This window comes from Eriocheir sinensis, unplaced genomic scaffold (genome assembly GCF_024679095.1).
Source record: "Eriocheir sinensis breed Jianghai 21 unplaced genomic scaffold, ASM2467909v1 Scaffold6, whole genome shotgun sequence".
NCBI lineage: Eukaryota > Metazoa > Arthropoda > Malacostraca > Decapoda > Varunidae > Eriocheir > Eriocheir sinensis.
In genome coordinates this window covers 1900228-1912643 of record NW_026111942.1, presented here as the reverse complement: position 1 = coordinate 1912643, position 12416 = coordinate 1900228, and the positions used below count along the sequence as shown (strand labels likewise).

General features: G+C 48.6%; 2 protein-coding genes across 2 annotated transcripts; one reads left to right on the top strand and one right to left on the bottom strand.

The window, feature by feature from the left end:
- The first annotated feature begins 5313 nt into the window (after positions 1 to 5313).
- On the top strand, positions 5314 to 8645 carry LOC126993302 (putative nuclease HARBI1). The gene is made up of 4 exons (XM_050852257.1): positions 5314 to 6086; positions 6992 to 7218; positions 7505 to 7571; positions 7773 to 8645. The coding sequence occupies exons 1-4, from the start codon at positions 5959 to 5961 to the stop codon at positions 7783 to 7785; spliced, it is 435 nt and encodes a 144-aa protein (XP_050708214.1). The 5' UTR covers positions 5314 to 5958; the 3' UTR covers positions 7786 to 8645.
- Positions 8646 to 8780: 135 nt separating this feature from the next.
- LOC126993316 (nuclear apoptosis-inducing factor 1-like) lies at positions 8781 to 11371 on the bottom strand. The gene is made up of 4 exons (XM_050852265.1): positions 10686 to 11371; positions 9784 to 9922; positions 8950 to 9164; positions 8781 to 8851 (listed from the first exon to the last, which is right to left on the bottom strand). The coding sequence occupies exons 1-4, from the start codon at positions 10981 to 10983 to the stop codon at positions 8781 to 8783; spliced, it is 723 nt and encodes a 240-aa protein (XP_050708222.1). The 5' UTR covers positions 10984 to 11371.
- Between the last annotated feature and the right edge of the window lie 1045 nt (positions 11372 to 12416).

The window sequence follows — 12416 nt, the reverse complement described above, 5'->3', positions numbered from 1 at the left end:
CGTGTGGGGGGGGGGGGGGGGGGGGGGGGGGGGCGCGCCGGGCAGGGAAATACGCGATCGGTCACTTGAAGTCTCTCCATTTCTCCTTTTTAATACTTGTGTAGACTCTCTCCTTTACTGCCGTTTTTAAGGATACACCGGCGATTTTTTTTTTTTTACAGCTAAAGAGTCAGTTCAAGGGCATAAAGAAAAATATATAAAAAAAAGCCCGTTACTCACTGCTATTGGATAGAGGTCAAAGGAGTGTCCAAAAAAAGAGGTCAATTTCGGGAGGAGAGGTGTCCTGATACCCTCCTCTTGAAAGAGTTCAAGTCGTAGGCAGGATGTATGTATATAAGTAGATTGTTTTGCTAAGGCGGAACACTGTAGAGAGAGGGGGAGAAGGGTTAGGGGAAGGGAAAGGCTTAGTTTAGTCTGCCTTGAAATTGTGAAGAGAGCGGTCCGTTTTCTATTTTTTGGGAGGGAAGGAAAGATGAGGGATGAAGGGGGGAAGGTAAAAGTTAGCATGTATGTCTATAGGTTGGTAGGTAGGTAAGTAGGTAGAGGTGTGAGTGTGTGTGTGTGTGTGTGTGTGTGTGTGTGTGTGTGTGTGTGTGTGTGTGTGTGTGTGTGTGTGTGTGTGTGTGTGTGTGTGTGTGTGCATGGGCTTTTGGGAGTAGCATCAAGTGAGTGTTTGTGTATGTAGGAATGTTTGAGTGTGTATGTATTTTGGTGTGTTTGTATGACGATGTTTATTGTTGGAAAGTTTCGTTTAGTCGGCGCAACATCTGTGGTCATATGCCGGAGAGAGACAGAAGGGGAAGGAATTATAGAAGATGGGAACAGATGCCAGGAGACGGGACACAACCTCCGATTAGTACTGCTTGGTGTACAGGCTTAAAGGTGTGTGTGTGTGTGTGTGTGTGTGTGTGTGTGTGTGTGTGTGTGTGTGTGTGTGTGTGTGTGTGTGTTTGCTTCTTAGTTAGTTAAATAGTCTGTTAGTAAGTGTGTGTGTGTGTGAGTGAGTGTTTATCTGTATGTGTCTGCTTCCCTGCCTGCCTGTCTGTCTGTATAAGTCTTGTAAGTATTGTAAGTCTGCATCCCAAACAGACAATTAAGCCAGGGTCTGCATCCCACCCCGGCAATTAAGCCAGGGTAAGCATCCCACCCAGGCAATTAAGCCAGGGTCAGCATCCCACCCAGGCAATTAAGCCAGGGTCAGCATCCCACCCAAGCAATTAAGCCAGGGTCAGCATCCCACCCAGGCAATTAAGCCAAGGTCAGCATCCCACCCAAGCAATTAAGCCAGGGTCAGCATCCCACCCAGGCAATTAAGCCAGGGTCAGCATCCCACCCAGGAAGTTAAGCCAGGGTCAGCATCCCACCCAGGCAGTTAAGCCAAGGTCAGCATCCCACCCAGGCAGTTAAGCCAAGGTCAGCATCCCACCCAGGCAGTTAAGCCAGGGTCAGCATCCCACCCAGGCAGTTAAGCCAAGGTCAGCATCCCACCCAGGCAGTTAAGCCAAGGTCAGCATCCCACCCAGGCAGTTAAGCCAAGGTCAGCATCCCACCCAGGCAGTTAAGCCAAGGTCAGCATCCCACCCAGGCAGTTAAGCCAAGGTCAGCATCCCACCCAGGCAGTTAAGCCAAGGTCAGCATCCCACCCAGGCAGTTAAGCCAAGGTCAGCATCCCACCCAGGCAGTTAAGCCAAGGTCAGCATCCCACCCAGGCAGTTAAGCCAGGGTCAGCATCCCACCCAGGCAGTTAAGCCAGGTCAGCATCCCACCCAGGCAGTTAAGCCAAGGTCAGCATCCCACCCAGGCAGTTAAGCCAGGGTCAGCATCCCACCCAGGCAGTTAAGCCAGGGTCAGCATCCCACCCAGGCAGTTAAGCCAGGGTCAGCATCCCACCCAGGCAGTTAAGCCAGGGTCAGCATCCCACCCAGGCAGTTAAGCCAAGGTCAGCATCCCACCCAGGCAGTTAAGCCAGGGTCAGCATCCCACCCGGGCTGTTGCAGGTCAGCATCCCACCCAGGCAGTTAAGCCAGGGTCAGCATCCCACCCAGGCAGTTAAGCCAGGGTCAGCATCCCACCCAGGCAGTTAAGCCAGAGTCAGCATCCCACCCAGGCAGTTAAGCCAGGGTCAGCATCCCACCCAGGCAGTTAAGCCAAGGTCAGCATCCCACCCAGGCAGTTAAGCCAGGGTCAGCATCCCACCCAGGCAGTTAAGCCAGGGTCAGCATCCCACCCAGGCAGTTAAGCCAGGGTCAGCATCCCACCCAGGCAATTAAGCCAGGGTCATCATCCCACCCAGGCAGTTAAGCCAGGTCCTCATCCCACCCCGGCAGTAAAGCCAGGCTCAGCATCCCACCCAGGCAATTAAGCCAGGGACATCATCCCACCCAGGCAGTTAAGCCAGGGTCAGCATCCCACCCAGGCAGTTAAGCCAGGGACATCATCCCACCCAGGCAGTTAAGCCAGGGTCAGCATCCCACCCAGGCAATTAAACGAGGGTCAGCATCCCACCCAAGCAATTAAGCCAGGGTCTGCATCCCACCCAGGAAATTAAACCAGGGTCAGCATCCCACCCAGGCAATGAAGCCAAGGTCAGCATCCCACCCAGGCAGTTAAGCCAAGGTCAGCATCCCACCCAGGCAGTTAAGCCAGGGTCATCATCCCACCCAGGCAGTTAAGCCAAGGTCAGCATCCCACCCAGGCAGTTGTGCCAAGGTCAGCATCCCACCCAGGCAGTTAAGCCAAGGTCAGCATCCCACCCAGGCAGTTAAGCCAAGGTCAGCATCCCACCCAGGCAGCTAAACCAGGGTCAGCATCCCACCCAGGCAGTTAAGCCAAGGTCAGCATCCCACCCAGGCAGTTAAGCCAAGGTCAGCATCCCACCCAGGCAGTTAAGCCAACGTCAGCATCCCACCCAGGCAGTTAAGCCAAGGTCAGCATCCCACCCAGGCAGTTAAGCCAAGGTCAGCATCCCACCCAGGCAGTTAAGCCAGGGTCAGCATCCCACCCAGACAGTTAAGCCAAGGTCAGCATCCCACCCAGGCAGTTAAGCCAAGGTCAGCATCCCACCCAGGCAGTTAAGCCAGGGTCAGCATCCCACCCAGGCAGTTAAGCCATGGTCAGCATCCCACCCAGGCAGTTAAGCCAGGGTCAGCATCCCACCCAGGCAGTTAAGCCAGGGTCAGCATCCCACCCAGGCAGTTAAGCCAGGGTCAGCATCCCACCCAGGCAGATAAGCCAAGGTCAGCATCCCACCCAGGCAGTTAAGCCAGGGTCAGCATCCCACCCAGGCATTTTAGCCAAGGTCAGCATCCCACCCAGGCAGTTAAGCCAGGGTCAGCATCCCACCCAGGCAGTTAAGCCAGGGTCAGCATCCCACCCAGGCAGATAAGCCAAGGTCAGCATCCCACCCAGGCAATTAAGCCAAGGTCAGCATCCCACCCAGGCAGTTAAGCCAGGGTCAGCATCCCACCCAGGCAGTTAAGCCAGGGTCAGCATCCCACCCAGGCAGTTAAGCCAGGGTCAGCATCCCACCCAGACAATTAAGCCAGGGTCATCATCCCACCCAGGCAGTTAAGCCAGGGTCAGCATCCCACCCAGACAATTAAGCCAGGGTCATCATCCCACCCAGGCAGTTAAGCCAGGGTCAGCATCCCACCCAGGCAATTAAGCCACGGTCATCATCTCACCCAGGCAGTTAAGCCAGGGTCATCATCCCACCCAGGCAATTAAGCCAGGGTCAGCATCCCACCCAGGCAATTAAGCCAGGGACATCATCCCACCCAGGCAGTTAAGCCAGGGTCAGCATCCCACCCAGGCAGTTAAGCCAGGGACATCATCCCACCCAGGCAGTTAAGCCAGGGTCAGCATCCCACCCAGGCAATTAAACGAGGGTCAGCATCCCACCCAAACAATTAAGCCAGGGTCATCAACCCACCCAGGCAGTTGAGCCAAGGTCAGCATCCCACCCAGGTTTTTAAGCCAGGGTCAGCATCCCACCCAGGCAGTTAAGCCAGGGTCAGCATCCCACCCAGGCATTTAGGCCAAGGTCAGCATCCCACCCAGGCAGTTAAGCCAGGGTCATCATCCCACCCAGGCAGTTAAGCCAGGGTCATCATCCCACCCAGGCAGTTTAGCCAGGGTCATCATCCCACCCAGGCAGTTAAGCCAGGGTCATCATCCCACCCAGGCAGTTAAGCCAGGGTCATCATCCCACCCAGGCAGTTAAGCCAGGGTCATCATCCCACCCAGGCAGTTAAGCCAGGGTCATCATCCCACCCAGGCAGTTAAGCCAGGGTCATCATCCCACCCAGGCAGTTAAGCCAGGGTCATCATCCCACCCAGGCATTTAGGCCAAGGTCAGCATCCCACCCAGGCAGTTAAGCCAGGGTCAGCATCCCACCCAGGCAGTTTAGCAAGTGTCAGCATCCCTCCCAGGCTTTTTAGCCAGGGTCAGCATCCCACCCAAGCATTTATGCCAGGGTCAGCATCCCACCCAGGCAGTTGAGCCAAGGTCAGCATCCCACCCAGGCATTTAGGCCAAGGTCAGCATCCCACCCAGGCAGTTAAGCCAGGGTCAGCATCCCACCCAGGCATTTAGGCCAAGGTCAGCATCCCACCCAGGCAGTTAAGCCAGGGTCAGCATCCCACCCAGGCATTTAGGCCAAGGTCAGCATCCCACCCAGGCAGTTTAGCCAGGGTCAGCATCCCACCCAGGCAGTTTAGCCAGGGTCAGCATCCCACCCAGGCATTTAGGCCAAGGTCAGCATCCCACCCAGGCAGTTTAGCCAGGGTCAGCATCCCACCCAGGCAGTTTAGCCAGGGTCATAATCCCACCCAGGCATTTTAGCCATGGTCATAATCCCACCAAGGCAGTTTAGCAAGGGTCAGCATCCCACCCAGGCAGTTAAGCCAGGTCAGCATCCCACCCAGGCATTTAGGCCAAGGTCAGCATCCCACCCAGGCAGTTGCCAGGGTCATCATCCCACCCAGGCAGTTAAGCCAGGGTCAGCATCCCACCCAGGCATTTAGGGTCATCATCCCACCCAGGCAGTTGCCAGGGTCAGCATCCCACCCAGGCAGTTAAGCCAGGGTCAGCATCCCACCCAGGCAGTTAAGCCAAGGTCAGCATCCCACCCAGGCAGTTAAGGGTCAGCATCCCACCCAGGCAGTTAAGCTAGGGTCAGGGCCCGAATTTACAATTAATCTTAAACCGCTAAGTTTGACTTTAGGGCGAGTTTAACTTTATTCTTCATCTTATCCCTCATAAGTTGATCTTAGCTGACGGGATATTTAAGGCGGTCCCAAACCCGTATTAAGGAGCCTAAGTCGAACTTCAGTCGCCAAGATGGCCGAACGTCAACAAGCCCGTCAGCGCCTAGTGAAGACTTTTCAAGAGCGAAGAGACGTTCTGAATACTTTGAGTGACGCAGAACTATTGAAACGCTACAGACTGGATCGTGCAGGAGTACTGTTCGTAACGGATTTGGTGAGAGGGGCCCTGCAAAGCCCTACTTCAAGGAGTTTTGCATTGACACCCGAAATGAAAGTAATTATTACACTGCGTTACTTAGCAACGGGGAAAATGCAGATGTGTAACAGTGATGATCTTGGTCCATCACAGTCGTCAGTAAGCAAAGCGATCACCGATACCCTCAAGGCACTTACACAACCAGCCATACTTGTCCAATTCATTCGATTTCCTCGCACCGTCCCTGAAATCCGAGAGAAACAACAAGAATTTGTGCAAGTTGCAAACTTCCCTGGCATTGTTGGTGTAATAGACTGCACGCATGTCAGGATACCCCCAGGGAATATGAAGCAGACTATGTCAACAGGAAGAATTTCCATAGCATAAACACACAATTAGTGTTTGATGCCAAATATAATATTCTTAATGTTGTAGCTAACTGGCCTGGGTCCACTCATGATGCTCGTATTTGGCGTGAGAGTGGCCTCAAACGCATGTTTGAGGATCATCATATACCACCGGATTCATGTCATCTATTAGGGGACAGTGGCTACCCTTGCAGACGGTATCTGTTGACTCCCTTCCCTCGGCCACAGACTGACAGCCAGGCAGCATACAACAGGTAAGTTCATTGTGGGGAAATTTGATGGTAATTCTTAAGCGAATACCAGCAGGCAGATTTCTCATTCAAGAGATTTTTTTATTATGAGTTTTGATGTAATCTTTAATGAACCTACATGTAACCTAATATAAAATTGATTCAGTGAATTTTCATATAACCCAAGTACATACAAACATTTCTAAATGAATTTATGTGTTGGGGAGAAGACTCAATGAAGAGCAAAAGAGGAATCTAAGAATTGTCTTGTCATATGGGTGTAAATGTAGAGTAACGAAACCTAACAAAGCTGACGCAGTGAATTTTCATATAACCCAAGTACATACAAACATTTCTAAATGAATTTATGTGTTGGGGAGAAGACTCAATGAAGAGCAGAAGAGGAATCTAAGAATTGTCTTGTTATGTGGGTGTACATGTAGAGTAACGCAACCTAACAAAGCTGATGCAGTGAATTTTCATAGAACCCAAGTATATACATACAAACATTTCTAAATGAATTTATGTGCTGGGGAGAAGACTCAATGAAGAGCAGAAGAGGAAGAGGAATTATCTGTCATGTGGGTGTACATGTAGAGTAACACGACCCAACATTAACATAATATAAATTAAACTGGATATTCCAAAATATATTTGATACCAATTATATACACTGTCCAAATGAATTAATAGAGTAAAGTAAGTGAAGTAAGTTCCCCCACCAGTATTTTATCAAATTTATTTAAATTTTAACCAAACCTAACCTAATCTCTTCAAGACTAAAATAATACTTAATTTACTGTGTGTCCGTTGTTAGCGTAACTTATAGGAGACACTGTACATCAGTTATGAATGAATGTATATTAAGAGCACAGTAACATTCAGAAGACAAATCCAAAATCATTCCTAAGAACCCTTCACTGTTACAGGGCACACAAGAAAACCCGGAGTATTGTGGAACGAGGAATAGGCCAACTGAAACGTCGGTTCCATGTCCTCCATGGTGAAGTCCGGCTCAACCCTGAAAAAACCTGCCAAGTGATCCTTGCCTGTGCTCTGCTTCACAACATATGCAAGAAGAGGAATATTCAGCTGCCAGATGAAAATGTCGCAGATGCGGATGACAATATGGAGGTTGAAGATGAACATCAAGAAGGTATACATTCAACCAGTATTATCTTCAGCTAAACCCATTTGTCTGCATGCTGCCCAGACACGCAGTGCCCAAAACTGGTAACAATAGGGGGAATCTTTTCATACCTACATTTGGAATGATTTCATGTCTAGTTTCTCCTCCAAAACAGGGAATCTATTAATTTTCCAATAACCATAGTTCATGTTGAGATTGTTGAAAGTGCTAGTAAATGTACCATACAACGGAATGATATTGCAATAATTTTTATAAAACATCTAATATACTATGTCTCATCTCATTTCTACAGTGCAGTTGCCACAGGATGCAGCAAATGGAACACGTTTCAGGGAGGTATTCTGCAACCACCATTTCCAGTAATTATTTTGATCTTTTTAAACAGACAATGCAACTTTTGCAACTTCTCAGCTTCATGCTTTTCACTCAAACATCTATACATGCAAATCTGTTTCATTACAATTATCTATTGGATATTTGAATAATTCTTTTGCAGACTTTATTTTCTTTTGGCATTTGTAATATTGGTACTCATTGCTATTTTTTTTTTGCCTTCACAGTGCCGAGCCATGAATCCATATCAGCCTGTACAAGTTGACACATCTTCAAGCAACACGTCAACCATGCATGGGGGCTCTACAGGAATGCTTGACCTTCCTCTGGGACGCATGGCTCTGCGGCCGGGTCCCTTAAACTTTGCATTAACACCATTACCAACCAGGTCACGCTGAGAGGGAAGACTACTTATTTATCCCTGCTTCACCTCAGTAAGTGGTACTTCGACCCCTGCTCCACCTCTCTAAGGGTCAAGGGAACACGCTTCAAACCCTGCTCCATCTCCCCAAGGGCTCGAAGTAACGCGATGTGGAGGACCAGCGTGGAGGAGTGAGCAGACTACACTGGGACTCAGCCGAACGCCAACACCTTTACCCGGCTTCCCATTCAGCTCTCACCGCCATATGGGGTTGCTGCCTAAAGAGGGGTTTGATCTAGCGTCACCTCCACCTAACTACGCCAGGTCACTTTCCTTCACACACGCTAAAGTTTTTTTTCAAGGAGGATGAAAAAATAACCAAATTCACAATTGTATTTATTTATTAGGCTGCCATGGACCTCTGTCTGGAAAGAAAACAAAACTTCAGTCCATATGACGCCTTTGTAAAATGATTAAGCAGGACACAGCAAGAAGCACATATATGTGGTGCAGAGATTAATCAAGCTGTAAAGTGGGGTGCAGGTACCAAGCATGACTTAATACGAAGCATTGCATTATGAGTAAATTAATATTTCCACGTTTACTGCAATTTTGTGGTGTACGTTATAATTTTGTTATTCTGAATTGAAATGTGTTTAGTATTTACTATGATCACCACTTCACTATAAACATAGGATAAGCTGTGGGGGAAAAGTAAGAATAAATATATATAAATATACTCTCAATGATGCTATTTTTCCTATACCTCTTACTTTGGTTTTCTAATGATTGAATGTATGCAGCGCTCATTCGCTTGTATGCTGCCACTGCCTCGTAGGCTATAGCCACTCTGTGGTTATCAGAATTCAGAGCGCTATTGAGCACAGGAGGTGCAGGAGGTGGAGGAGGTGCAGATGGTTTCAGGACAAGCTGAGTTACCCTCGTCTGGAACAGAAAGAGTAAACATATAAATAGAGAAATTAACGTTCTTACTATTTTTCCTGTACTTCTTACTTTGGATGTTTAATAACTGTATGCAGCACAAATTTTCTTAGAAACTTCTACTGCCTCCTTGCATATGACTAAAGCCTCTCTGCTGGTGGGGCAGTTGGATGGAAGGGGAGGAGGTACTGGAGGTGGAGATGGGCTACGCAAGAACTTCCTTACCATTACATCCCCACTGGCCGGGCTGGGTTCCATTCCAGTTGGAGGTGGCTCAAGACGACCCACCTTGCTGGTGCTGGAGGCATCATCATCCCTAAAAAAGAAATTTGCATTAAAAAATGCACAGTAATACACTATGTACTGAGCACAATACTTCTTTGTAGGAGAAAAAAAAAAGTTTGAACTGCCATGAATGGCAAATCCTTAGTTACATTTTTTATGTTAATGACGGAGTCAAATAAGCAACTAATAAGCTGTAGAAGGAAATGCTGAGTGCCTATGCATATCAGTGCCCCACTAATTATCTACGGGCAATTCTGGAATCAAACCTGTGACTGCAGGATTGAGTTGGGCATGTTAACTGAAACTGTACCAGTCTTAGGCTACCATGATAACACCTACCAAAATAACTTATAAATCAAGCAGTAGGCACTCAGAACCCCCCACACATCAGCATCGGGTAATTACAAAGAGGTAAAGGTACCCATTTGTTGACCAGCCCGAAAGGGAGGATGAACAGCTGGGTGCGCTGCACACAGACCGCCCGGGCCTGCAGAGTAGTAGCCAGGCACGCTGACCACTAGACCACAGAGGCGTATTATATAAAGTTATATACAGTTGATGCTAAACTGTTTTACCTGAAGTGGGTGCAAAGAGAACGTCTAAATCAAATGTCTTCTTTTTAAAGAATAATATCAAACAGTAGTACTTACAAGTCTGCTTCCATGAGGGCTGTGTCATTTTGGGATATCCCTTTGGATATACCCCTCGCTGTACTGCTGTCCTCCCCGATGACTCTGAGGACTGCCTCTGTGATGTCACACAGAGAGGTATCCACCGCTGAGCCACCACCTGTAACAAGGTCCAAATTAATCTTAACACATAGCCTGGTCAACCCAAACCTAGAAGGAAAAGCAGATAATTGTGGAGTCTCTGTGCCTCCAAAATACATACGATATGACGCTTCCATATTATATTTAAGGGACGAAATACATGTCCCTCAACCATAATATGAAGGCTCAAGTACTTAAAATTAAAAAGAAGGTGGGGGTGCCTATTTAAACTACCCAAACTGAACTTTACATAACCTAACCCCTGATGGGGGGCTTAACCCCCTGAACCAACCCCACATAACGCCTTCTGCTAATGAATGTAAACATACAATTACTTATAGGGATCCATCAAAACGGCGCTGCCCCACAGCAATGCTATCGGGAGATTCATTTCGAAAATGTATATTTTCTCCGTAAGTAGATCACAGAAATGCTTCATTTCAGATAGACAGCATTATTGCAATGCCTTTACCCCACAATTTCCTCCTCACTACCAGGTGTTTTAAGTTTGTTGAAGTGGAGAGCAGTAATATCTGTTACTTCTATCATCACTTCTAGATGCAGTATATGTATGATGCAGCAGTAAAACTAGAGGCACATAGTGACTCCATATTTACCTTTAATTTATAGATAAGTGATTACTATTTAAACATGCAGTACAGAACAAATATCTCCAAACGGGATGATTGCAAATTCCTTGTCCACTTTTACCCTGCTTACTAATCCTCATACGAACATAACGAAAATATATCAATACTACAAAATTTGCTACTGTTACTCACCTGTCTTTCTTTGGGCTTCCCTCATAGCAGAAAGCCGTTGAATGGAAGTGGTCTTGGTATTCTGCCACTTCTTCTCGACTTCTGCGTGGCTGCGGCTGAGCCCAAACGTAGAATTGAGGCTGTCCGTCACCTCCTCCCACGCTGCCCGCTTGTCGTTGTATGTTAAAGTAGGGCTGAATTTGCCCCTAAGTATGGTTTTCCTTAACCCAACTTGCTCTACTATGTGCAGAGTGTGGCAGTCTTTCCAATTCACTCCCCTTTTCCTCTTGGGAGAAGTGAAATCGGCAATATTTTCCATAATTACTCCGTCAGAGGGTGGGTGATGGAGGAATGAGGAAGACGAACACAGGTACGCGTGTCCGTGTATACATTCAAGTGAAAAAAAAAGAACATCACCTTGCGCGGATGATAAACGTAACCTTTATTTTATAAATACTACCTTATTATGCCCATATTTCTGAAGTATATCATCATATAACATTGATAAAGTAGTATTACTACATATTCAATCACTGAAGTGTTGGAATTCTGCAATTTAAAAAATACATCTTTTGCCAGGACAAATTTTCATACTGGATCAGCTGTTGAGCGAAGTTGAACTTATTTTTTCATTTAAGCTCAGCTTTAAGTTAAACTTGAGATTCAGTGGAACTTTTAAGTTGAAGATTAAGATTAATTGTAAATCTGGGCCCAGCATCCCACCCAGGCAGCTCAGCCAAGGTCAGCATCACACCTAGGCAGTTAGGCCAAGGTCAGCATCCCACCCAGGCAGTTAAGCCAGGGTCAGCATCCCACCCAGGCAGTCAAGCCAGGGTCAGCATACCACCCAGGCAGTTAAGCCAAGGTCAGCATCTCACCCAGACAGTTAAGCCAAGGTCAGGTACCCACCCAGGCAGCTAAGCCAGGGTCATCACCCCACCCAGGCAGTTAAGCCAGGGTCAGCATCCCACCCAGGCAGTTAAGCCAGGGTCAGCATCCCACCCAGGCAGTTAAGCCAGGGTCAGCATCCCACCCAGGCAGTTAAGCCAAGGTCAGCATCCCACCCAGGCAGTTAAGCCAGGGTCAGCATCCCACCCAGGCAGTTAAGCCATGTCCAGCATCCCACCCAGGCAGTTAAGCCAAGGTCAGCATCCAACCCAGGCAATTAAGCCAGGGTCTGCATCCCACCCAGGCAGTTAAGCCAGGGTCAGCATCCCACCCAGGCAGCTAAGCCAAGGTCAGCATCCCACCTAGGCAGTTAAGCCAGGGTCAGCATCCCACCCAGGCAGTTAAGCCACGGTCAGCATCCCACCCAGGCAGTTAAGCCAGGGTCAGCATCCCACCCAGGCAGTTAAGCCAAGGTCAGCATCCCACCCAGGCAGTTAAGCCAGGGTCAGCATCCCACCCAGGCAGTTAAGCCAGGGTCAGCATGCCACCCAGGCAGTTAAGCCAAGGTCAGCATCCCACCCAGGCAATTAAGCCAGGGTCTGCATCCCACCCAGGCAGTTAAGCCAAGGTCAGCATCCCACCCAGGCAGTTAAGCCAGGGTCAGCATCCCACCCAGGCAGCTAAGCCAAGGTCAGTATCCCACCTAGGCAGTTAAGCCAGGGTCAGCATCCCACCCAGGCAGTTAAGCCAAGGTCAGCATCCCACCAGGCATTTAAGCCAGGGTCAGCATCCCACCCAGGCAGTTAAGCCAAGGTCAGCATCCCACCCAGGCAGTTAAGCCAAGGTCATCATCCCACCCAGGCA

Excerpts from the sequence above, each read along its gene's own strand:
- LOC126993302 (XM_050852257.1), top strand. The coding sequence starts at position 5,959 with ATGTTTGAGGATCATCATATACCACCGGATTCATGTCATCTATTAGGG. Across the intron at positions 6,087-6,991 it reads AGCCAGGCAGCATACAACAG|GGCACACAAGAAAACCCGGA; the intron begins GTAAGTTCATTG and ends TCACTGTTACAG. Across the intron at positions 7,219-7,504 it reads TGAAGATGAACATCAAGAAG|TGCAGTTGCCACAGGATGCA; the intron begins GTATACATTCAA and ends TCATTTCTACAG.
- LOC126993316 (XM_050852265.1), bottom strand. The coding sequence starts at position 10,983 with ATGGAAAATATTGCCGATTTCACTTCTCCCAAGAGGAAAAGGGGAGTG. Across the intron at positions 9,923-10,685 it reads GGAAGCCCAAAGAAAGACAG|GTGGTGGCTCAGCGGTGGAT; the intron begins GTGAGTAACAGT and ends ACCTTGTTACAG. Across the intron at positions 9,165-9,783 it reads GCCCTCATGGAAGCAGACTT|GGATGATGATGCCTCCAGCA; the intron begins GTAAGTACTACT and ends TTTCTTTTTTAG.